Source organism: Hemiscyllium ocellatum, chromosome X (assembly GCF_020745735.1).
Source record: "Hemiscyllium ocellatum isolate sHemOce1 chromosome X, sHemOce1.pat.X.cur, whole genome shotgun sequence".
NCBI classification, from domain to species: domain Eukaryota; kingdom Metazoa; phylum Chordata; class Chondrichthyes; order Orectolobiformes; family Hemiscylliidae; genus Hemiscyllium; species Hemiscyllium ocellatum.
The window spans coordinates 18008369-18031547 of NC_083453.1; the positions used below are offsets into that span (position 1 = coordinate 18008369).

A 23179-nucleotide genomic window follows, 5' to 3' on the forward strand; every position below is an offset into this window, starting at 1 on the left:
CTGAGCAATAAAGGAAAGCATATCAAACGCCTTCTTCACTATCCTATCTAACTGCAACTCCACTTTCAAGGAGTTATGAACCTGCACTCTAAGGTCTCTTTGTTCAGCAACACTCCCTAGGACCTTACCATTAAGTGTGTAAGTCCTGCCCTGATTTGCTTTCCCAAAATGCAGCACCTCACATTTATTTAAATTAAACTCCATCTGCCACTCCTCAGCCCATTGGCCCATCGATCAAGATCCTGTTGTAATCTGAGGTAACCTTCTTCGCTGTCCACTTCACCTCCAATTTTGGTGTCATCTGCAAACTTACTAACTGTACCTCTTATGCTCACATCCAAATCATTTATATAAATGACAAAAAGTGGACCCAGCACCAATCCTTGTGGCACTCCACTGGTCACAGGCCTACAGTCTGAAAAATAACCCTCCACCACCACCCTCTGTCTTCTACCTTTGAGCCAGTTCTGTATCCAAATGGCTAGTTCTCCCTGTATTCAATGAGACCTAAGCTTGCCAACCAGTCGACCATAAGGAACCTTGTTGAACGCCTGACTGAACGTTATATAGATCGCGTCCACCACTCTACCCTCATCAATCCTCTTTGTTACTTTTTCAAAAAACTCAACCAAGTTTGTGAGACATGATTTCCCACGCACAATGCCATGTTGACTTTCCCTCATCAGTCCTTGCCTTTCCAAATACATGTAAATCCTGTCCCTGAGGATTCCTCCAACAACTTATCCACCACCAATGTCAGGCTCACTGGTCTATAGTTCACTGGCTTGTCCTTACCTCCTTTCTTATATAGTGGCACCTCATTAGCCAACCTCCAGTCTTCCAGCACCTCACCTGTGACTATCGATGATACAAATATCTCAGAAAGGGGCCCAGCAATCACTGCCCTAGTTTCCCATAGAGTTCTCAGCAATTCTCAACTAAAGAGTTGGTGAGGGCCACTTAAATCCTGCCCTGAGGGAGGGATGAACTGATCTCAACAAACAGTTGGAAGGCAGTTCACCAAAATGAGACTAGCAAGGTGGCTCAGTAGTTAGCACTGTTGCCTCACAGCTTCTCAGGTGACTGTCTGTGTGGAGTTTGCACATTCTCCCCGTGTCTGCATGGGCTTCCTCTGGAGGCTCCAGTTTCCTTCTACAGTCCAAAGATGTGCAGGTTAGGTGAATTGGCCGTGCTAAATTACCCTCAGTGTTCAGGGGTATGTTGGTTAGGTGAGTTCACTGTAGAAAATGCAGGATAGAGGATAGGTTTGGGTAGGATGCTCTTTGGAGGGTTGGTTGGACTTGATGGGTCAAACGGCCTGTTTCCGCACTGTAGGGATTCTATAGAAAAGCAGTTCAACACTTTCTGTTTCATTTGGAAGCTAGATGAATTCAGAGTTGTAGCCTTTGAAAGCGAAAGCTGCTCAAAAGATAACTGGTCACACGTACAAAAGATGGCAAAGGCCAAAGAATTGTTGAATGGCAAAGTGATACTCTTGTTTGCATGCTGCTGGAGTGCCAGCTGAGAGGATCATGGCAACAGCTCAGGAGCTATTGGCCAGACATGATCATGTCCACAGATGGCATATGTTCAGGAACCAGGCAAGGTGAGGCAATGCAATGATACCATGCACCAAGCAGTCCATCCAAGACAATAAATAACAAAATGTTGCCTATCACACAGTCTAACGTCTTATGCTGCTCAAAATTAGACAGATCAGTCATTAATTGTGTGGCATATTGTGTCCTGTGCAAATCCACATTTAAATAGAGTTAACATCTCAGCTTCAACCCACAGTTTAAAACCCATATAAAAGCTCACAATTCCGAAGAGATTCACATTGAAGCACACTGTTCCTTACTGACACCAAGGGTTGGATGCAAGTCGAGAATGTCCTGGCTGCTGGTGATCCCTATTATTTGGGAATTGTGGCATTTATGCAGTGAGAAACTGGAGGAAAGTTCTGCCCATATGGTTCAATGTATTGGTTTTGTCTAGGTGCTGGCAGACTGTCAAGATGTATTGCAGTGTTGATCATTGATAATGCCACAGGAATAATGGTTTGGAAAAGTTGCAGTGCCATCCCAATACTGACAATTGGCTTGTTCCCTTTCTACAGGAGGCAAAGCTCTGCCCTACTGACTCAGAGCAAATAGCCATAATTTGCACTGTTGCCACTTGCCAGATGCACAGACATGGTTTGTAGATAGAATAACTGAACTTCATGAAATGTCTTCATTTATTTCACACCACCTAAATTGTAAAATACTGACCTGATATGCTACAATAACAAGCCTTGCATTTAGATAGTGCATAAAAATTTCAGAAATACGGAAATTGTTCAAAAACCACTGAAAAAGGTAAGAATTACATCCAGAAACAGAAGTGTCAAATATACAGCCATATTTGTCCCGGCACCTTCCTTATTCCCATTTGAAAGGGATGCACAAGGGGAAGGAAAGAGAAAAATAAACTTCGGATAAGTAAACGCTTTCTACAGTTCCACAGTTTTGCGATAGGGCTGAGGCCTGAGCAAGGTGTGTGCACAAAATGGGAGCACAAAATGTAGAGCAGGGCTGAAATGGAAGCCCGACAGTTATTGGCTCAGGTTGTGTTCTCCTGCACCCATGATCCCTTGGCACCAGTTTCTCACTTGCTCACTCAGCCCATGGACAGGACGAGTGCTTGATGGCTGAATATTGTTAAGCTAAAAGTGGAAAGAATATTGGCCTGAACATTCTGAGCGAAGCACCGTTCAGTAAGCTAACTGTCACAGTCGGGTGGGTGCGGCTGTGTAAGGTTTGATGGTAGACAATTGGAGGCCTGGTTTGTGACAGGCTGAGCCAGTTCAGTCAAGTAACTTCTAGCAACCAACTCCAGACCCATTGAGAGGGGATCGGGAGCAAGCCAAGTCTGTGCCATCTTCACAAGGTGTCAAGAAATCCAAAAGAAAGGGACGGGAGAACAAACATGTACAAAAACATGGTCAATAAATGCTTTCCTTTTCAAAGACGCACTTATAATAGGACCCTTACAGTGCAGAAAGAGGCCTTTTGGCCCATTGAGTCCACACTCAAAGTGCATCCCACCGAGGCGCACCCCCCTACTCTATGCCTGTAACCCTGCATTTCTCATAGTTAATCCTCCTAGCCTGCACATCCCTGACACTGTGGAAAATTTCCCATGGCTAATCCATCTAACCTACACATTCCTGGACATTATGGATGATTTAGCATGGTCAACACACCTACCCTACACATCTTTGGACTGTGGGAGGAAACTGGAGCACCCGGAGGATACCCACACAGGCATAAGGAGAACATGCAAACTCTACACAGACAGTTGTCTGAGGCTAGAATCAGACTTGGGTCCCTGGCTCTGTGAGGCAGCAGTGCTAACCAATGAGTCACCATGCCACCCAGAACTTAAGTATTGCTGAAAGAAAGTCACCTGCTGTTAATTATTTTTCGTCTTGCACTCATCAGGATAGATGCAAAAATGCCAAATTTCAAAGGAAGCAACATGCACAGAACTTGGAGGTAAAAACAAATATGTCCAGACAATGTGCTTTTTCCAAATGAAAGAAAAACCTTGGGGCCAATACCTCCCCTGCGCGATCTCGATGTCAGTGCCTTTCCCCCACGTCATAAAAATCATTGCCTTCTTTTGAAATTTGGAATTTATTGTTGGTCTTGATGAGTGCAAAACAAAAACCATTGATAGCATCTTATTTTGTAGCAAAAATCTCCTTTTCCCTCTAGAGCTTGAGGTTGAATCAGATTGGACAAAGCAAATGAAGTTCCTCTCACTATTTGCCCAATGCCAAGTGAGCATGGGATTATTCCAAGCCCAGTTCCCAGCGGGTTCAGGCTCAAAACCCATGTCGCTTCAGATTTTGCACTTGACTCAATCATCAAAACTGCCACAAGGACACATTGGCTTAAATTGAGAGGCATTACATGACAGTACTGTTGTGCCACTTTGTTGGAGAGGGCACTGGCACCCTGCTAATTTGCCGGGCCTTAATGGATTGAAGAGCACAAACTTTAAGAAAAATTATTCAATATGTGAGGAAACAATTCGATCATTGAAAAGCTCCAATTCAAACCAGAAGCAATTCACCTTCTGATCCCCTATTGACTCCCAGAAGATCATTCAATATTCAACAGTTACATTGATGGATCCCCCCCCCCCCCCATGTTAGTGCAATCAGACTGGTTTAACCTGCAAAGTGACATTGTTAAAACAGAACCAATAGTCTCCTACCAGAAGGTGAACAGAGCAATAACACCAGCCGTGAAGGAGAGTTGAATCATCAAGATGATGTAGACCTTCAGAAAAAAAAGAACAAGCCATCAACCACTGACACAGGGTACTGAAACAGCAAAGAAACATGGCTTTTAAAATGATTCTTAGTCAACAAACGTTAAATGCAACTGACAAAAGAACAAGAGACAACAAGTTATGATGATTTAGAATCTATTACCTGAAAGGGGGGGTGAGTTTGATTTGATTGATTTAGTGTCACATGTACAGAGGTACAGTGAAAACCTTTGTTTACGAGCAACAGAGGTAGATCATAGTAAGCAAGAACGTACAGATCAAAAAGACTTAAACAGAGGGATGGAAGCAGAATACATTACAAAAGGGCATTGCATAAATTCTTTAAGGAAAAAGATTTAAAAGCTCTGGGGAAAGAGCAGAGGAGTAGGAGTGCTCTTTAAAAAATATAATACTGTACTTTGTATCATTCTATGTTACCTCAAATGATTCCTTTACTTCATAATATCATAGAATCCCTACAGCATGGAAGCAGGCTATTCAGCCCATCGAGTCCACACCATCCCTCCAAAGAGCATCCCCCAGACCGACCCCCCCTACCTTATCCCTGTAAACCTGCATTTCCCACGGCTAACCTACCTAGCCTGCACATTCCTGGATACTATAGCATGGCCAATCCACCCTAACTTGCACATCTTTGGACTGTGGAGGAAACTGGAGCACCTGAAGGAAATCCACGCAGACACGGGGAGAATGTGGAAACTCCACACAGACAGTTACCCGAGGCTGGAATTAAACCCGGGACCCTGGCACCGTGAGGCAGCAGTGCTAACTTCTAAGCCACCGTGCCACCCACTTACTGTGGAATGACAGTTTTAACTAACTTAAACCATCCTTCATGCACACTCATGTTTAATAGCAAACAAACAAGAAAACTTTGTAGTGTTTGATATGCCAGGAAATTGCATTCAAAGGAAACAAAAAAAGGAAAATACAAAGGCGAGTTTGATAAGGGCAGATTTGCTAAAAGTAAACACATAAGAAATTCCAACAAGAAATCAGCAAAGCTATCCTCTTGCACCCAGACATTTAGTCACAATTTGCAGAGAGCAATAGCACAGAAAACAGGCTGTTCAGCCCCTCTCGTCTGTGCGCTACTGAAGCCCCCTCCCATCTGCAAAAATGAACACAAGAAAACAGGAGGGTATTGTAAAAGGGAGAGTAAGAGAGAAACTGAGAATGTTTAAAAAATATGACAATAATGGAAGGAGAATCCCAAAAAGCAAAGGCAAGTTCAACATGTGACACTTAGTAATGAGGGCAACTGTGAAAATTCAGGCTCGACTATTTACCTTCCTAATGAAAACCCGCCGAACATTCTTATCATCCCAGCTGAATGAGGAAAACAGCTCGCTCTCACCAGAGAAACTTGCACTTCCATAACTTGGGCTGCGGCCTGAACAAAGTGAAAGATGGAAAATATTTGTCAATCCAGCACCAGGACAAACACCTTGAAAAACAATACTGAAATCTGGTGCCCAGCTGTCACTCAGTGAAAGCCACACTTACCTCCGACCCTGGGGTTTGAAGGTTTATGTCTCACTCCAAAATCTTTAGTGCAAAATTCTAGGCCTCACCACACCCATCTGATTCAATGTCACCTTGCCACAGGTTGCACTTTGCCCATTGGACATGACTTAACAATCTTCACAAGACCATCCTCCTGAACTGGCTAACCATCTGCAGTCAGTTGTATATTCCCATCCTTAGACAATACAGGCAGTGACTTTGTTTCCATGCTATTGCAAATCAGTGACATTTGAAAGGTGAAAAACAAACTGGTATTTCTTTGGCATCATTCAGGACATTACAAAGTGATTTACAGCAAATGAAAGACTTACTTTGAAGGATATTGTTATGTCTTATTAGGGTAGCATACTGGAAATCAAGCACCGATATTCCCAGGGTTGTCACAAAACAAAAAGACTTTATAAAAGTACATAAAATTCCCAATTTACATGTCTTTTAGACCCAGGTTGACAGAGACCATGGACCAGATTTCTGTACTTAACAAGAATGACTATTTATTACAAATAAATAGTCTAGCTGTAACTAAACAAATGAACTGTCAACATATAACTCTACTAGATAAAACTCGAACTTGCTTAGAAAATTGACCCCTCCACAAACACTCAACATCTATGACTTTATTTCTTTGAGTGCAAGGAAATACTAGGAAGGCAGTTCAATGGTCACTGTCCACAAGGTTCTCTGTGATGATCCTTTTGTCTCATCAGGACTTGCTGCTCCTCAATCTTCCTTTCCCAGGTCCTTTCACTTGCTTGTAGGTGGCACTGAGTGACTGGTTCCCATTTAAAGTCTTTGACTTATTGGTTAAGAGCCACGGCTTACAGCAACTTATGAGGTGAACTGAACTGACTTCTGTCAGGCTTGAGACTTTTTTTTCTGTAGAGAAAAGGACACCACCTGCCTTTTTAGATGTCCAATTAGCTTCTGATCAAGCAGTCACAGCCACAAGCTATTCATCTACCTGGGAACAAATCATTTGGCTGCCAACAATATGATCTTTGTCATTGACAACTTGTCACCACCCATGTTTTCTGTTCAGTGGGCACTTGCTCTTCTTTCTTTTGCATCTTCCTGCGACAGTGCGTCTGCTGTTGAATCGTCCTGTTGGCTGTCTCTGGTGTTATGGACCAGACCAAACCTCTTCAAAATATATTAAAGGAGATAGCCAAGATCCTAAATTTTACTTATTTAAAGGACAAGTGGTGCTAGCACCTGAAGAAGAAGTGAGGCTTTGAACGCTTGTGTTTTCAAATAAACGTTTTCGACTATAACCTAGTGTTGTGTGATTTTTAACTTTGTCCACCCCAGTCCAACATCGGCTCCTCCACATCATTTGAACATGGACTGCTTCAGTATCTGAGGATTGGCTGGGTTGGATTTGTCCTGCTTTTTATGTACAGGACACACCTGGGCAATTTCCTACATTGTTGGATAAATGCCAGTATTGTAACTGATAATGCATTGGTTAGAGTCATAGTCATACAGATGTACAGCATGGAAACAGACCCTTCGGGCCAGCACTTTACTGACTATTCTTAATTGCTCTTGAGAAGTGGTAATGAATTGCCTTCTTGAATTCAACTGACGGATGTTAAGAATGGGCCTGGAGTCACATGTAGGCTGGATCAACGAAAGATAGCAGATTACCTTCCATAACGGGCACGAGTGAAGCAGAGTTTTTTTTTACAGCAATCTATTTCTTTCATTGTCATAAGTACTGAGATTGGTATTTTTAATTCTAGATTTATTTAACCAGTTAAACTTGAATTTCTCCGCTGCTGTGGGATTTATTTGAACTTAAGTCACCAGTGCACCAGCTTAGAGCATCATTTAGCTGATCACTGTGCTCTCGCCACCCTGTAACCACTTCATCACCGTGTCGCAGTGTGTTAACTTGCATAGACACGCGTTATAGAGCCACACTGTGGTGAAACAGATTTACTGCAGCTATCGCCGCTGGTGGCCAATAATCGCTACTTCAACAAGCTGCATTTGTTTCAGAACTGGTTACACGGCCACCTTGTGGCGAACTGTACGTCATGAATGTAATGCACAGTATTTGTAAAGATCTGGGAGCGTATTAGAACTCGATGTGGACTTGTAAAGTGTCTCTTCATATGCCATGATTGGCAATCGATCTGTAGTTGCTTATTCCTCAACAATTTTTGAAAGTCAAATCAAGGTAGGAGTTTCATGGTGAATAATAGGTCCTTAAGGAGTGCAGTGGAACAGAGTTCAGGTGCATTGTTCCCTGAAAGCGGAGCCACAGGTAGACAGGGCAGCAAAGAAGGCTTTTGACACACTGGCCTTCATCAGTCAGAGTATGGAAGGTGGGAAATTACGTTGCAGTTATACAGCACATTGGTGAGGCTGCACTTGGAGTATTGTGGTCAGTTTTAGTCACCTTGCTATGGGAAGGATATAATTAAACTGGAAAGAGTGCAGAAGAAATTTACAAGGATGTTGCCAGCACTCAATGGTCTGAGTTACAAGGAGAGGTTGGACAAGCTAGGACTTTTTGCCTTTAGAGCGTAGGAGATTGAGGAAGGACCTTATAGAAGTGTATAAGATCATGAGAGGCATGGATAGGGTGAATGCACTCAGTCTTTTTCCCAGGGTTGGGGAAACAAGGACTAGAGGGCATCTGTTTAAGGTTAGCAGGGAAAGAACAAAAGGGTATCGGAGGGGCAACCTTTTTACACAGAAGGTTTTACGCTTATGGAATGAGCTGCCAGCAGAAGTGGTTGAGGCGGGTACATGAACAACATTTAAAAGGCATCTGGACAAATACATGGATCGGAAAGGATTAGAAGGATATGGGGCATGGGCAGGGACATTGAGTTAGTGTGGATGAATATTTTGGTCAGAATGGACCAATTTGGCCCAAAGGGTCTGTCTCCGTGCTATAGGACTCTATAACTCTAATTGCATTTATATAACACTTTTAACATGCCATAGGCACCTCATAGGATTAATATCAAATCAAATTCAAAACTGAGCCAGATAAAGAGAATTTTCGATAGTTGACCAAAAGATTTGTCAAAGAGATAGTTTTTAATACGTCTTTTGGAAGAGGAAAAGGAGGTGATGAGGTCAAGAGATTTAGCAAGGAAACCCAGAGCTTGGAACCAAGGCAGCTGAAGGCACTGCTGCAAATAGAAAGGGATTTTCTTTTCCACTTAATTCAGACATGGATGTAGGGAGGGAGCATTTTAAAAATATATTCATTCATAGAATGCAGCCATCACTGACAAAGCGTACATGTATTTTCCACTGTCAAGGTGAACTGCCTTCTCGAATACATCAGACAGATTTGCCCTGCCATTTCAGAGGACAGCTAAAAGTCAACCACATTGTTGAGAGTCTGGAGTCACATGCAGACTAGACAGGATCAGGATGGCAGATTTCCTTCCCTTAAGGACATTAGTGAGTCAGATGGGTTTATACAACAATCTGGTAGTTTCGTAGTCACCATTCTTGATACTAATTTTTTTTTATTCTCGATTTATTTAATTGCTTCAATGTATATTCCCCAGCTGCCAAGAGGGAATTTAAACGCATGTGTCTGGACCAATGATTAGAATGAAGCATTTGCAAGGACCTTCAGCCAGAGTGGATGATCTATCTCGGATTTCTCTAGAGGTCCCCACCATCATAGATGCCAATTCGATTCACTGCATGTGTCATCAAGAAACGGTTGGAGGCAATGGATATTGCAAAGGCTTTGGGTCCTGACAACATTCTGGTAATAGTACTGAAGAATTGTCCTTTAGAGCTTGCCACTCCTCTAGCCAAGCTATTCCAGTACAGTTACAAGACTGTGGAAAGTTGCCGAAGTATGTCCTGTACATAAAAGCAAGACAAATCCAACCCGGCTGCATCAATCTACTCTCGATCATCAGTAAAGTGATGGAAGGTGCCATCCACTGTGCTATCAAGCAGCACCTGCTCAGCAATAACCTGCTCAGTGACACCCAGTTTGGGTTCCACCGGGGTCATTCAGCTCCTGACCTCATTACAGCCTTGGTTCAAACATGGACAAAAGAGCTGAATTCCAGAGGGGAGGGGAGAGTGACAGCTCTTGACAGCAAGGTTGCATTCAACCGAGTGTGGCATCATGGAGCCCGAGCAAAACTGGAATCAATGGCTATCAGGGGGCAAACTCTCCGCTGGTTGGAGTCATACCTGGCACATAGGAAGATGGTGGTGGTTGTTGGAGGTCAGTCATCTCAGCTCTATAACATGTCTGCAGGAGTCCCTCAGGATAGTGTCCTTGGCCTAACCGTCTTCATCTGCTTCAAAGATCCTCCCTTTATCATAAGGTCAGAAGTGGGGATGTTCACTGATGACTTCACAACGTTCAACACCATTCACCACTCCGCAGACATCCAGACTGTCTGGGTGGCACAGTGGCTCAGTGGTTAGCATAAATGCCTCACAGTGTCAGGGATCTGCAATTGATTCCAGCCTTGGACAACTGTCTGTGTACAGTGTGCACATTCTCCCATGTCTTTGTGGGCCTCCTCTGGGTGCTCCAGTTTCCTCCCACAACTTAGGTGGATTGACATTGGGAAATGCAGGATTTCACAGATAGGGTGTGTCTGGGTGGCATGTTCTTCAGAGTATTGATGTAGACTTGATGGGTCAAATGGTCTCTTTCTGCATTGCAGGGATTCTATTATTCTGTATCCAAAAGCAACAAGATTTGGACAATATCCTGGTTTGGGCTGACAAGTGGCAAGTAACATTCATACTACACAAGTGGCACACAATTACCATTGTGAACAAGAGACAGTCTAATCATTGCTCCTTGATGTTCAATGACATCCCTATTACTGAATCCCCCACTACCAAAATCCTGTTGGTTACCATTGACCAGAAACTAAACTGTACTAACCAAATAAATACATTGGCTACAAGAGCAGGTGAAAGGCTAGGAATAATGCAGCGAGTAACTCACCTCCTGACTCCCCAAAGCCTGTTCATTATCTATGAAGCACAAGTCAGGAGTGTGATGGAATACTCCCCATTTTCCTGAATGATTGCAGCTCCAACAACATTCAAGAATCTTGACACCATCCAAGCCTACTTGATTGGCACCACATCCACTCCCACCAACACCGACACTCAGTAGCAGAGTGTGTGCTATCTACAAGATTCACTGCAGAAATTCACCAAAGATCCTTAGACAGCACATTCTAAACCCACAACCACTTCCATCTAGAAGAACAAGGGCAGCAGAAACATGGCAACACCATCACCTTCAAGTTCCCTTCCAAGCCACTCACCATCCTGACTTGGAAATATATCGCTGTTCCTTCACTGTTACTGGGTGAATATCCTGGGAATTCCCTCCCTAACAGCATGTTGGGTGTATCTACAGCATATAGGCAACTGTGGTTCAAGAAGGCAGCTCACCACCTTCTCAAGAGCAGCTAGGGATGGGCAATAATTGCTGGCCCAGCCAGTGACAATCACATCCCACGAATGAATTATAAACATATTCTATTTGCCTGGATTCCTAGACAAGTAAGTTGAGCACTATGTTGTCAAACCCCACTAGGAGTCTGTGGAGGACCTTGAAAACAAGGATGAGAATAATAAACTTCGGGTATTGTTGGACTGGGAATGGATGCCAATCAGTATGCATAGCGAATGATGTGTGGATACAGAATTGGTTGAGTGGTAGGAAATAGAGAGCAGATCAATCTGTACTTTTCCAGCTGGAGCAAGGCTTGTGGTGGAGATCCCGGGGGTTGGTATGGGGACCCTTGCTTTTTCTGATTAATATTAATGATCTGGACCTTGGTGTACAGGGGACAGTTTGCAGAAGACATGAAATGTGGAAGATTTGTAAACTGAAAGGAGGACAGTGTGGAGCTCCAAAAGGACATTGACAATTTGGTGGAGTAGGTGGAGACGCTGCAGATGAGGTTCAATGTACTATGATAGTAAAGATCTTGTGAAACTTGAGAGGGTATAAAGATTTACAAAGATGTTGCTGTGGTAGCAGGGTTTGAGCTACGGGGAGAGGCTAAATAGACTGAGGCTGTATTCCCTGGAGTGTCGGAGGCTGAGGGGTATAGAGGTTTATATAATCATGAGGGGCGTGGATAGGATGAATAGCAGGGGAGTCTAGAACTGGAAGGCATAAGTTTAAGGTGAGAGGGAAAAGATTTAAAAGGGACCTAATGGGAAATATTTTCATACAGAGGGTGGTGCGTGTATGGAATGAGCTGCCAGAGGAAGTGATGGAGGTTGGTACAATTACAACATTTAAAAGGCATCTGGATGGGTATATGAATAGGAAGGATTTAGAAGGATAGCTGGCAGGTGGGACTAGATCAGTTTAGGCACGGTGGCTCAGTGGTTAGCACTGCTGCCTCACAGCGCTGGGGACCCGGGTTCAATCCCAGCTTTGGGCAACTGTCTGTGTGGAGTATGTACATTCTTCTATGTCTGCGTGGGTTTCCATCGGCTGCTCCAGTTTCTTCCCACAGTCCAAAGGTGTGCAGGTCAGATGGATTGGCCATGTTAAATTGCCCATAATGTTCAGGGATGTGTAGATTAGGTACCTTAGTCAAGGATAATAGGGTAGGGGAATGGGTCTGGGTGGGTTACTCTTCAGAGGGTTGGTGTGGACTTGTTGGGCTGAGTGGCCTGTTTCCACACTGTAAGGATTCTATCATTCTATGATATCAGGTTGGCGCAGGTGAGTTGGACTGAAGGATCTGTTTCCATGCTGTATGATTCTATGTCTCTCTAAGTATGAGGTAATGCACTTTGGTAGGAAGAACATTGAAAGGCAAAGTAAAAGACAGAACACAATTTGAAGTGGGTGCAGGAGCAGAGGAAGCTGGGTGTATCTGTGTACAGATCATCGAAGGTGGCAGGACAGGTGGAGAGAGCAGTTAATAAAGCACACAGTGTCCTCAGCTTTATTAATAGGGACATAGAGTACAAGAGCAGGGAGGTGATGTTGAACTTGTACAAGACCCTTGTTAGACCCTCAGTTGGAGGGTTGTGTCCAGTTGTGGGCCTCACACTATAGGAACGATGTGAACACATTGGAGAGAGAGAGAGAGAGAGAGGGCAGAAGGGATTTACCAGAATGGTTCCTGGGATGGGAAACTTCAGTGAGGAGGAGAGATTGAAGACGTTGGGACTGTTCTCCCTGGAGGGAAGAAGGCTGAGAGGGAGATCTGACAGAGGGTTCCAACATCATGGGGGGAGGGGGCTGGACAGAGTAGATCAGGAGAAACTGTTCCCACATGGAAAAGGACCAGGAACGAGAGGGACAGAGATTGAAAGGGATGAAGTGAGGGGGAGGTGAGGAAAACCTTTCTCCCCCAGCGAGTAGTTAGGGTCTGGAATGTACTGCCTGGGAATGTGGGGGAGGCAGGTTCCATTGAGGCATTTGATGGATTGAATGATTTTTTTGGGGAAAAAATGGTGTGGAAAGGCATGGGGACAAGACAGAAAATCAGCTTTAGGTAGTGATACTTGTTTAACAAGCTGGTGCAGATCCAATGGGTCGAATGACCTCCTTCTGCACCGTAAAAATTCTGTGATTCTGTGAATAAGACTTGATGCAATTAGTACATAGGCTGCAAAGTTTTGGATGAGTTCAGGCTTATGGAGGTTGGAAGGCAGCTGGTTGACTAGACCCCATTTTCCAGGCACAAGAAAGTCCAATGACAGAGGCCATGCATCACCTGAGTATAGGGGAGCTGACCCTCCTCCAGCACTACTGACAGCCCACACTCTGATTGGTGAAAGATGAAAAAGTCAGGAAAAGCCAAGAGTGACTGAGGGAGGAGGTGGCAGAAAGAGAGAGAGAGCGCAATACAGAGTTAGAGTTGTCGACCCACAGATCTGGAAGAGAGATGGAAAGAGGGAGGGAATAAAAGAGAGAAAGAGAGGGGGCGAAATGGAGAGGCGTAGAGGAGGAGAGACAGAGAGGAGAGGAAGAAAGATGGAGAGGAGGAGATCCCAAGTAAGGTTTGAGCCCACAAGCTTCATGGTGAGAGTGTAACCACTGAAACAAGCTGGCACTCAGGCAACATTGTAATATTAATGCTTAACAAATAAATTATTGATAAATGCTACAACTTTAGTGTTGCTGAGAAAGAAGACACATTTTGTCAAAGCTTTTCATCTTGTACTTGTCAGGACAATTTGCAATTGGGGCAGCACAGCTGCCTCACAGCACCAGGGACCTGGGTTCGATTCCAGCCTCGGGTCCGTGTGGAGTTTGCACATTCTCCTGGTGTCTGTGTGGGTTTCCTCCCACAGTCCAAAGTTGTGCATGTTCGATGAATTGGCTGTGCCAAATTGCCCATTGTGTTCAGGGATGTGTAGGCTAGGTGTATTAGTTAGGGGGAAATGTAGAGTCTAGGGTAGGGGAATAGGTCTGGGTGGGATACTCTTTGGAGGGTCGGTGTGGATTTTGTTGGGCCGAATAGCCTGTTTCCATTTCGTAGGGACTCTGTGAATACCAATTCAAGGGGAAACCAATATTAATATTGCATGAGAACAGATGGGTTAGCAAGCATTCGTAGGTTCAGCTCCTCCCCAGCTGGCTAGGTTAAAGTTACCATTGGATGTCTGTTACACGCCTGCCATAGTAATGTCAACCAAGTGGCAGAGGGTCTGAGTGACATTTGGGAACAACGTATACATAGTTTCCAAAGCCTATCTATGGTCATGTACTGAATAAGTAGGGGGACAGGATTATTAATTCACACAGCCATCCTCTGCTATGTTTTGGAGATGCCGGTGTTGGACTGGGGTGTACAAAGTTAAAAATCCCACAGCACCCACAGTCTAAAGATGTGCGGGTCAGGTGAATTGGCCATGCTAAATTGCCCGTAGTGTTAGGTAAGGGGTAAATGTAGGGGAATGGGTGGGTTTCGCTTCGGTGGGTCGGTGTGGACTTGTTGGGCCGAAGGGCCTGTTTCCACACTGTAAGTAATCTAATCACCAGGTTATGGTCCAACAGGTTTAATTGGAAGCACTAGCTTTTGGAGCATCACTCCTTCATCAGGTGATTGTGGATGAAGGAGCTGTGCTCCGAAAGCAAGAGTGCTTCCAATTAAACCTGTTGGACTATAACCTGGTGTTGTGTGATTTTTAACCATCTGCTATGATCACCTTTTAAACCCTGTTTCTCTGCTCCATGCAATGAATTGCCTGTCAGCTGAACAAAACAGATTACACTGCAGATGATCTTCACATCCAGGTCATTGCCACATCAACCTCCCCAGGACTGCACTTCTCATTAGCTTAGCAGGAGTTAACAGGTCAGAGTTCTAAAAGACTGTTAAAAAGAGCATGTAAAAATAACAATCTTGCATTTCTAAAGCACCTTTTACAACAACCAAATGCCTCAAAGCACTTTACATGCAATATTTGAAGTGTAGTCGCTGTTGGAGGAGGGAAAACAACAGCCAATTTTCACACAGCAAACTCCCACCAAAAGCAATGTGATAATGACCAGATGATCTTATCAAGGGCAACTAGGGATGGGCAATAAATGCTGGCCAGCCAGCAATACCCTCATCCCACAAATGAATAATAAAAAAGCCTGAATCACTACTGCAGTAACATTGCCCCAAGGCTACCAGCCTCTTACAAGGAATGATGACAGAAATTGGATGATGTGGTTTTGAAAGAAGACAATTAAGAGGGTTCCTTGATACATACATGAATGTTATGGATAAAGTTAACTTGGAGTATTGCTTCAGCATGAGTTATGGCAGTCAATATTTCAGACCTAAAAGTCATCCTCAGTTCATTCAAACCAAAAGCATGACTGAAGAAAGTTGGCCAAATGGTAAGACCATTTTTATTGTACAGTGAATCCTGAGTACATACACAGGACAAGGTAAAAGAAAAGCTCTTTCCCAAGCTCTTAGAGAATCCCAATATTTGTCCTTCTTTAAGTATCAGTGTAAAAGGTAGATTACAGAGAAATCAGTGCAGCAATGTGCTAGGCTACTGAATAGCACAAGGAGCATTTTATACTTGCAGTGATATCCCCCTGTACAAATGCCATCTTAGCTATTTCAATCGTACCCAAAGAAAAGCAAGCAGAGTTTGAGTAGACTCTATTTGCTGTCCCATATACAAGGTTTAAAAACCAAATCCAAATGGGCAAGTAATGCCAGCTAAGTCATGCAAGTAGGCCTCCTAGCAACAGATTTCAAGAAGAGCAGAGGGTCTGTGAGGAGGCCTCTTACCTGCTGTCACAGCAAGGTTACAGAACTCACCAGTTGGAGATCCAACATACAAGGCAGTAAAAATGGAAGCAAAACACAAGCCTGACAATAAAAGCTACCAATAAAGGTACAATGCAATCTTTCCAGTGATTTTTCAAAAGGTTTGACTTACTTGGATCTACATAGGCCCAGCTGGGGTGCATAGGTGCCGATGGCGATGGACTGTTATTCTTAGCCCCCAAGGTTGCCTCCTCATAAGTGGGAGGAGCAGTTGATGCTGACATGGGTTCTCTTTTCTCAGGCCCTCGCTGTTCGCCTTCTGGATTTGAGGTTTTACTTGTGGAAAAAAGCTGCAAAGAAACAAAGATAATATACATTGATCTGCTGGATCTTAGTGACACAAATTGAAAAAAAATGCCTCCACTTCTTCTTATTTGGGAGTTTTTGATTCATTTTTTTCCCATATTTATGGGGATATCAGTGATTTGGATAGAGTTTAGAAAAGGATGGATTGTGCCAATTGGACACTCTTCGATGTAACAAAAGCATTAGGCCTCCAACAGAATAGATCAGAGTTTAAAAATCAGAACTGGTTTCCCTCTACACAAATATATCAGTTGCTGATTGTTACAAAATTTCCTTACCTTTTTACTTCTCAGCTAAATTTACCATTGTCTATCAAGCTCAAATTATTTTGAATTTGAGCTTCCAAAAGCCAAGAGCCACACAGGGATCCTGAAACTGTAGTCTTACCTTTCCTTCTGAGTTACATCCTGAAAAAGTATTAGTGAAGAGGATTAGACCACATGATGCTGATAATTCCCATCACTAGAGATTACTAACACACTAATACTAATACTCAAGCACTGTTTCTGTCAGCTTCCTTCTCAGGAGATCATTGCATTGGGGAAATGCAATTAATTGAAAGATATTGAGATAGATTCTGAATGATTTTAAAATCCAGCTATTGGTCTTACATGATTCAGAGATTTAACTTCTTCCCCACATTGAACTCAATGGGGAAATAAATACCAGTAACATACATCTTCAAATAATGCTGATCCTGTTAATGTTGATCTTGCTTCATGTAAATCCTGTGCAGTGTAACCTTTATACCTTATTCTGTCCAGGTTTTTTTTCACTCTATGATCTGTATGTTCTTGATTACTATGATCTGCTTGTACTGCTCACAAACGAAGTTTTTCACTGCACAGTGTACTTAGATACACGTGACAATAAATCAAATCAAATCTACCAATTATCATTCGGGGATGTGGCTAGGCCAGCATCCCTTATTGGAGAAAGTGGTAGTGAGCTGCTTTCTTGAACCACCTCAGTCTTTTGTATAGGACACCCACAGCGATGTTTGAAAGAGAGTAGCAGGATTTTGACCCAGCAACACTGAAGAAGGAAATGTTTAGTTTAAAAACAAACTGTGAAAAACAAAGTGATGACAGATTGAAGCATCTATCTTTATCCTCAACTATCAGAACAATTCCTGAAGAAGGGCTCCTGCCCGAAACGTCGATTCTCCTGCTCCTTGGATGCTGCCTGACCTGCTGCGCTTTTCCAGCAACACATTTTCAGCTCGTATCAGAACAATGAATTGACTGTGTTCAGCACATATCAGGGTGTTCAACTCACTGTCATATAACTGAGAAATCACAGCAAGGCAACCAATTAAAATGGCACCATTTATCTAATGCTGATGGTATAAACCTGCACAAAACATTGCCAGCAAACTCTCCCCAGTATCCTGGCCAGTATTTATCCTTCAGCTAAAATCACTAAGGCAGACGATCTGCTCATGATCACATTGTAGTTTGTGGGATCTTGCTGTGTGAACATTGGCTGCTGTGTTTCCCATGCAACAGTAGTGACTGCATTTTAGGATGTTTTAGGATTTAAGTATTTTAGGATGTTTGAGGTCACAAAAGGTGCATTGGATATGCAAGCTCTTTCTTTCACTGCACAAATGTGAAATTGACGGGGTCACCTGACTTTCTACTTGATTAAGAGCTCTTTATCCTATTCCTTCCCTTCATCTTGGAGTGGATAAAACAGCAGTATTGCAACTGTCCCCCCAGAATAAGGCAAGTAATGGCTGGTTAAGTATGAAGACTGGGGATGGGGCATTCGGAATAATGGAGAATTTGTCCAACCCAAATGGATTGCAGGAGCCAAGAGGGTGATGGAATTAGTGTATGCAAACATAGAACGGGACCATTGGTGGTTCTGAGACCCTGAATCTTTGTGCAATCAGTGAGTTCGATTTGCACACAGGTTGAGATGAAGCAAACATTTAAAGCCAGTGTGCCACTTGATGCACGTCAAAGAGAAATATTTCCCCCAGTAGAGATTCAAGCGTAATGGTGGCACAGGAGGAGGGCACAACATACAGCCCATTTGCCCCTCATTTATTGGGATAGCACTTTGTAATGTGTACAAACTTTCTAACCAATGTGTATTGCTGCATGGAGCAATTTCAAATCCGTTGCTAACCCTTCTCTTATTCCACTGTCAAACTTGTGAAATTGCTTGATACCAAATTATCCAACCAACCTGTTGCCAGCTGATATATTGTCAGTGCACAGAATTAGCCAGCATTGTGACAGCCAGCAGCTCAATCACATGGCCCTGTTGTCAAGCTTCCAGTCAAATCCTACACACAAGTGACTTTTTGTCCCAAATCGCACATCCTGATAAGCAAAAACAAACCTCAGAGCGAATGCAATTAGCACAAACTGGAAATCAATAGAACAGAACTTAAAGCATTTTACAATCAAATGCAATTCTGAGGAAGGGCCAATCAACCCAAAACGTTAACTGATTTCTCTCCACAGATACTGCCAGACCTGCTGAGCTTTTCCAGCAACTTCTATTTGTGTCCCTGATTTACAGCTTCTGCAGTTCTTTCAAGCTTTAAAAACATCTCTTGTTTGCTTCTGCACGTATCCACTTCTCTACCAGCTCCAACCCTACATCACCAGGGTGAACTGCTATCAGGCTGTTTCTGACAGGTATTAGCTCCATGATTGGCATGGCATTCTTCAGACAAACTATTTGCTGTCAGCAGTCAGAGAGGCAGGCTGCTGATAGAGTCTAGACTCTTCACCACTCTGACATCCCATCTTCTGCCTGCCCCTGTAAGAAAGACTAACTTACACCTTTCTTCACTTTAGGATGTCTCAAATTTGCAGTCAGTTAAATTTTTTTGAGGTCAATATTTGGAGATGCCGGTGTTGGACTGGGGTGTACAAAGTTAAAAATCACACAACACCAGATTATAGTCCAACAGGTTTAATTGGAAGCACTAGCTTTTGGAGCGCTGCTCCTTCATCAGGTGGTTGACCATCTGATAAAGGAGCATCGCTCTGAAAGCTAGTGCTTCCAATTAAACCTGTTGGACTATAATCTGGTGTCGTGTGATTTTTAATTTTTTGAGGTGTAATCATTTGTTGTAATGTGAAAGTTTTAGCAGCTAATTAGCACACAGCAAGCTCCCACAAACAGTAATGTGATAATAATCAGATAATCTGTTCTTGTGAAGTTGATTGAAGAACAGATATCAACCAGGACACCAGTGCTAACACTTCAGATCTTCCTTTAAACAGTGTCATGTGATCTTTTACATCCATTTGAGACTGCAGACAAAGTGTTGCTTTAACATTTATCTGGAATAAGACTCCTCTGACAGTACACCACTCCTTCAGTACTGCATAGAGAGTGACGTCCTAGGTTTTGTATTTGAGCATTCGGAGTGGAACCTCCGACTGTGAGGTGAAAGCGTCAGCTGAGACACCTGACTCGGTCCATTGTTCCCACCTCAGTCTGGCCTTTAAAGGTGACTTGTCCTCTATCATACAGGCTGCAATCTCTGCCCTTTGCAATCCTTTATTGCGATACACTCTTACCAGAGGCCATTCTTCAATATATTTTTGATTTTCTCCTTGCTAAACAACTCAACACCATCATGGCATTGCAGTTTACAAACAAATTCAGCCTCTGCTCGTATGTCTTTGTCAGAGCATGTAAGTCTCAATGCTACTCAGAAGTGATGATTCACAGTATCTTACTTCAGCTCTCCTTTTCACCTCCTACTGTATTTCTGCCCACCTCCAGAATGCTTTCCGTCACAAACAATTCCAGCCAAAGTATTTCATATTCCCCCTCACGCTGTGCTATTGCCTGGCTATCCAAGCTCATCCGCAATATCACCATCCCTGGGCAAAGTTGAAATTGGGAAATATCAAGGGGAATCTACCCCACATCGCTGCCTCACATAGATCTGCAACAAATGAACAATGTGATGTTACAATCTGACAGCTTTCAATGTTACCATCCTGGAATGATGACACAAATGTAGGGATTGCTCGCTGGAGTGCCCAGGACTTTGTGTGGAAAATGAAAGCTCTCGGTGGATTGAGTATGATAAATGTTAGGAACTTCTTCACAGAAGAACCAAAAAATGGTCGATGATTTACCTTCTGGCCGCTCCTGTGCATTTACAAGGAGCTGGCTCAATAGGGCCCTTGCCACCAACTTGGCAGGAGATAATCTCCCTGTCCCCAGCTCAACAAAGATGGAAAGCATTGCACTGGAATTTATTGGGATCTCAACAGGAAGAAAATACTTCTTACACATTAAATAAAAATGGTCTTTCGGATTTTCCTACAGGCTGCGATACTATTCTCTGCCATGCATTCCCTCAAGCCTGACTGTACCATTCTGTTAGATCGTGGCTAATCTCTACCTCAAACCTATTCACCAGTTTTTGTCTCCATATCCTGTGATTCCCGAACCCATCAAAAATCTGTCCACTTCAGATTTGAAGGCTCCAACTAACCCCCAGCAACTATTTCTCATACTCATGAATCTTACCAAGATACATTAAGGCTCTCAGTTGCTGATGAGAAGCAGAGCATTTTGGTTTTTAACTATGACTTACTACAGAGCGGCAATGGCTTTGGTGAACAAATGTCTCATGGTGAGTGCTGCAGATTTTCCCTCTCAGATCTATGTGGAGTTACACTGGCTTCTATATGTTTAACAGATTTTACTTACAATGTTTTAAAATGTCTACTCTATACTCCTGCTCTGGCTTCCAGGTATTTGCACAGTTTGTGTATTGTCCTCTGAATCCACACTCAGAGCTTAACCAATCAAGCACAGTCAGCATCAGTGATAAACAGATTTACATAATCAAATACAAACAATTGAACCATTGAACACTAAGGTGAAGTCTGACATTGAAACAGGTACATCTCCAATGTGGTGACCAGAGGAGTTCTCAATCCCCAAGTGACAGGGAGGGAGAATCAGTGAAGTACAACTACTCCAAAGTAGGTAACTTTAGGCAGGTATGAAACAATTACTCCAATGTTTTTTGTTTAGGGGAGTGGGAGTTCCTGGCAATGAAGTAGATTGCAGTTTGACATCAAGGATCATAGCTATGAATGCATTGCATTCCTCTCCATGTAACTGCCCTGTGTATACTGATACCTGTGCTACCTGCTGCCAGTGACCTTTTCCAAAACATTTTTCCTTCCCTGCCCAACCCCAACCACCTGCACAGTATAGCCTAGCCTCCAATTCATTGCTGTAAATATGGTGTGCAAGCAACATTATCAAGTAACTGGATGTCACAATTCACTAACTGTCAAAAACTCCAGAAATGAGACAAAAAGAGAATGATTGGGCCAAGTGTGTGCAGTATATAACCACAATACACCTGCATACAGACTGCATTAACAACTCCAAGTTACCTTCATAGTGAAAAGCCCCACTCACTAACATACAAGGTAAAGTTATAATCCCAACCTCGTGAGGACTTGCTTCGTCTTAACTAGAATTACTTATCAGTTTAGGGAGGGGAAAGGGGAAACTAGTTTTATTTCCACAATAATGCAAAGTGTATGTGTGTTGGATAGGTTGCTCTTTCTGATATATAAGCTTGCTGGTAAGGAAGGGTGCTGATAACCAAGACACCATAGCTCAGAATGAGTCAGAGCCTTCAAGACAGGAGAGGGAGGGAAAGTAATTATTGGTGGCTCAGATACACGTTCAGCTTCAGCACAGCGGCTGCAAAGGAATCTGACACCGCACCTTTTGGGGTGATATCCATGGCTGAATGAACAATAGTATGCACACTGCACCACAGCAATGAACAGAGACACAGGTAGCTTGGAGTGCACACCACCCTCAATCACTCAAATGCTCTGAAGCACCGTTATGAAGGAGAGGAAAAAGGCTGAACCAACAGTTTTAAGATGCAACACTTAACACTCGAAAACTCCTTCCCCTACTGGACTAGTAGAATGTTACATTCCATCACAGACTGAGCTTCTAACACTGGTTTAACAATTGATTTCCAAGGATTTCAAAATAAAGCTGGGCGCAGGAGTGGGAGTCCTATTTTCCACGAGGATGCCCTATTTTAGCACCAATATTCACACTAATATCTATTTCCTATGAAACTGAAGAATGAAGTTCAGAAAAGAAATCCTGAGGTTCTCAGGTGGAGACGTATTGTTTAAGTGTATAAAATTAGACAATAAAATGCCTGGGGAGACCCATGACTAGATTGGTCGCACCATAGCGACGCTCTTGGAAATACAACGAATCTGTCATACCATAATTGAAAAGGAACTGAACGATATAGATGTACTTACTTTTCCTTGTGTCATTCTGAGGAGCTCACTTGCACTGCGGATGACAGGCAGTGTCGAACACCTGTGCTCCTGCTCGTTAATTTCCAGTGAAACTGACCCAGCCGCTTGTTATGACTGCAGTAAATCTGGGATAATACCGTTTCTAGCAATATCCACGGGCATGCACACAAGCAGGCTGGGAGGTACCAAGCGAGTGTAGCAGCCAGGGGAGGCTCGCATTAGATTACACATCAGGATCTCGGGCAAAACCCTGAACAATTGGCGAGTACCGCTGCGGTGGGCATCTCCGCAGTGCCCGGAAGGTGGCCAAAGTGTCTTTCTCCTTTTCACCGGGACATCGCAGCGAATGGTGCTGGCGTTTGCTCTAATGGTTGAGTCCTGTCATTCAAGTTGGGTTGGTGGAGGGGGCAGTGGGAT

General features: G+C 43.4%; 1 protein-coding gene across 1 annotated transcript in view; it reads right to left on the reverse strand.

Annotated features, from left to right (window-relative positions):
* LOC132805754 (protein lifeguard 2-like) overlaps window positions 1–20312 on the reverse strand; it is a 34238-nt gene extending 13926 nt beyond the window's left edge. The window contains exons 1-4 of the mRNA XM_060820985.1: window positions 20193–20312; window positions 16264–16441; window positions 5634–5737; window positions 4267–4331 (exon numbers count right to left, since the gene is read on the reverse strand). Coding sequence (XP_060676968.1) covers window positions 4267–4331; window positions 5634–5737; window positions 16264–16441; window positions 20193–20312 — 467 coding nt within the window. The remainder of the gene's footprint in view (window positions 1–4266; window positions 4332–5633; window positions 5738–16263; window positions 16442–20192) is intronic.
* Window positions 20313–23179: the final 2867 nt, after the last annotated feature.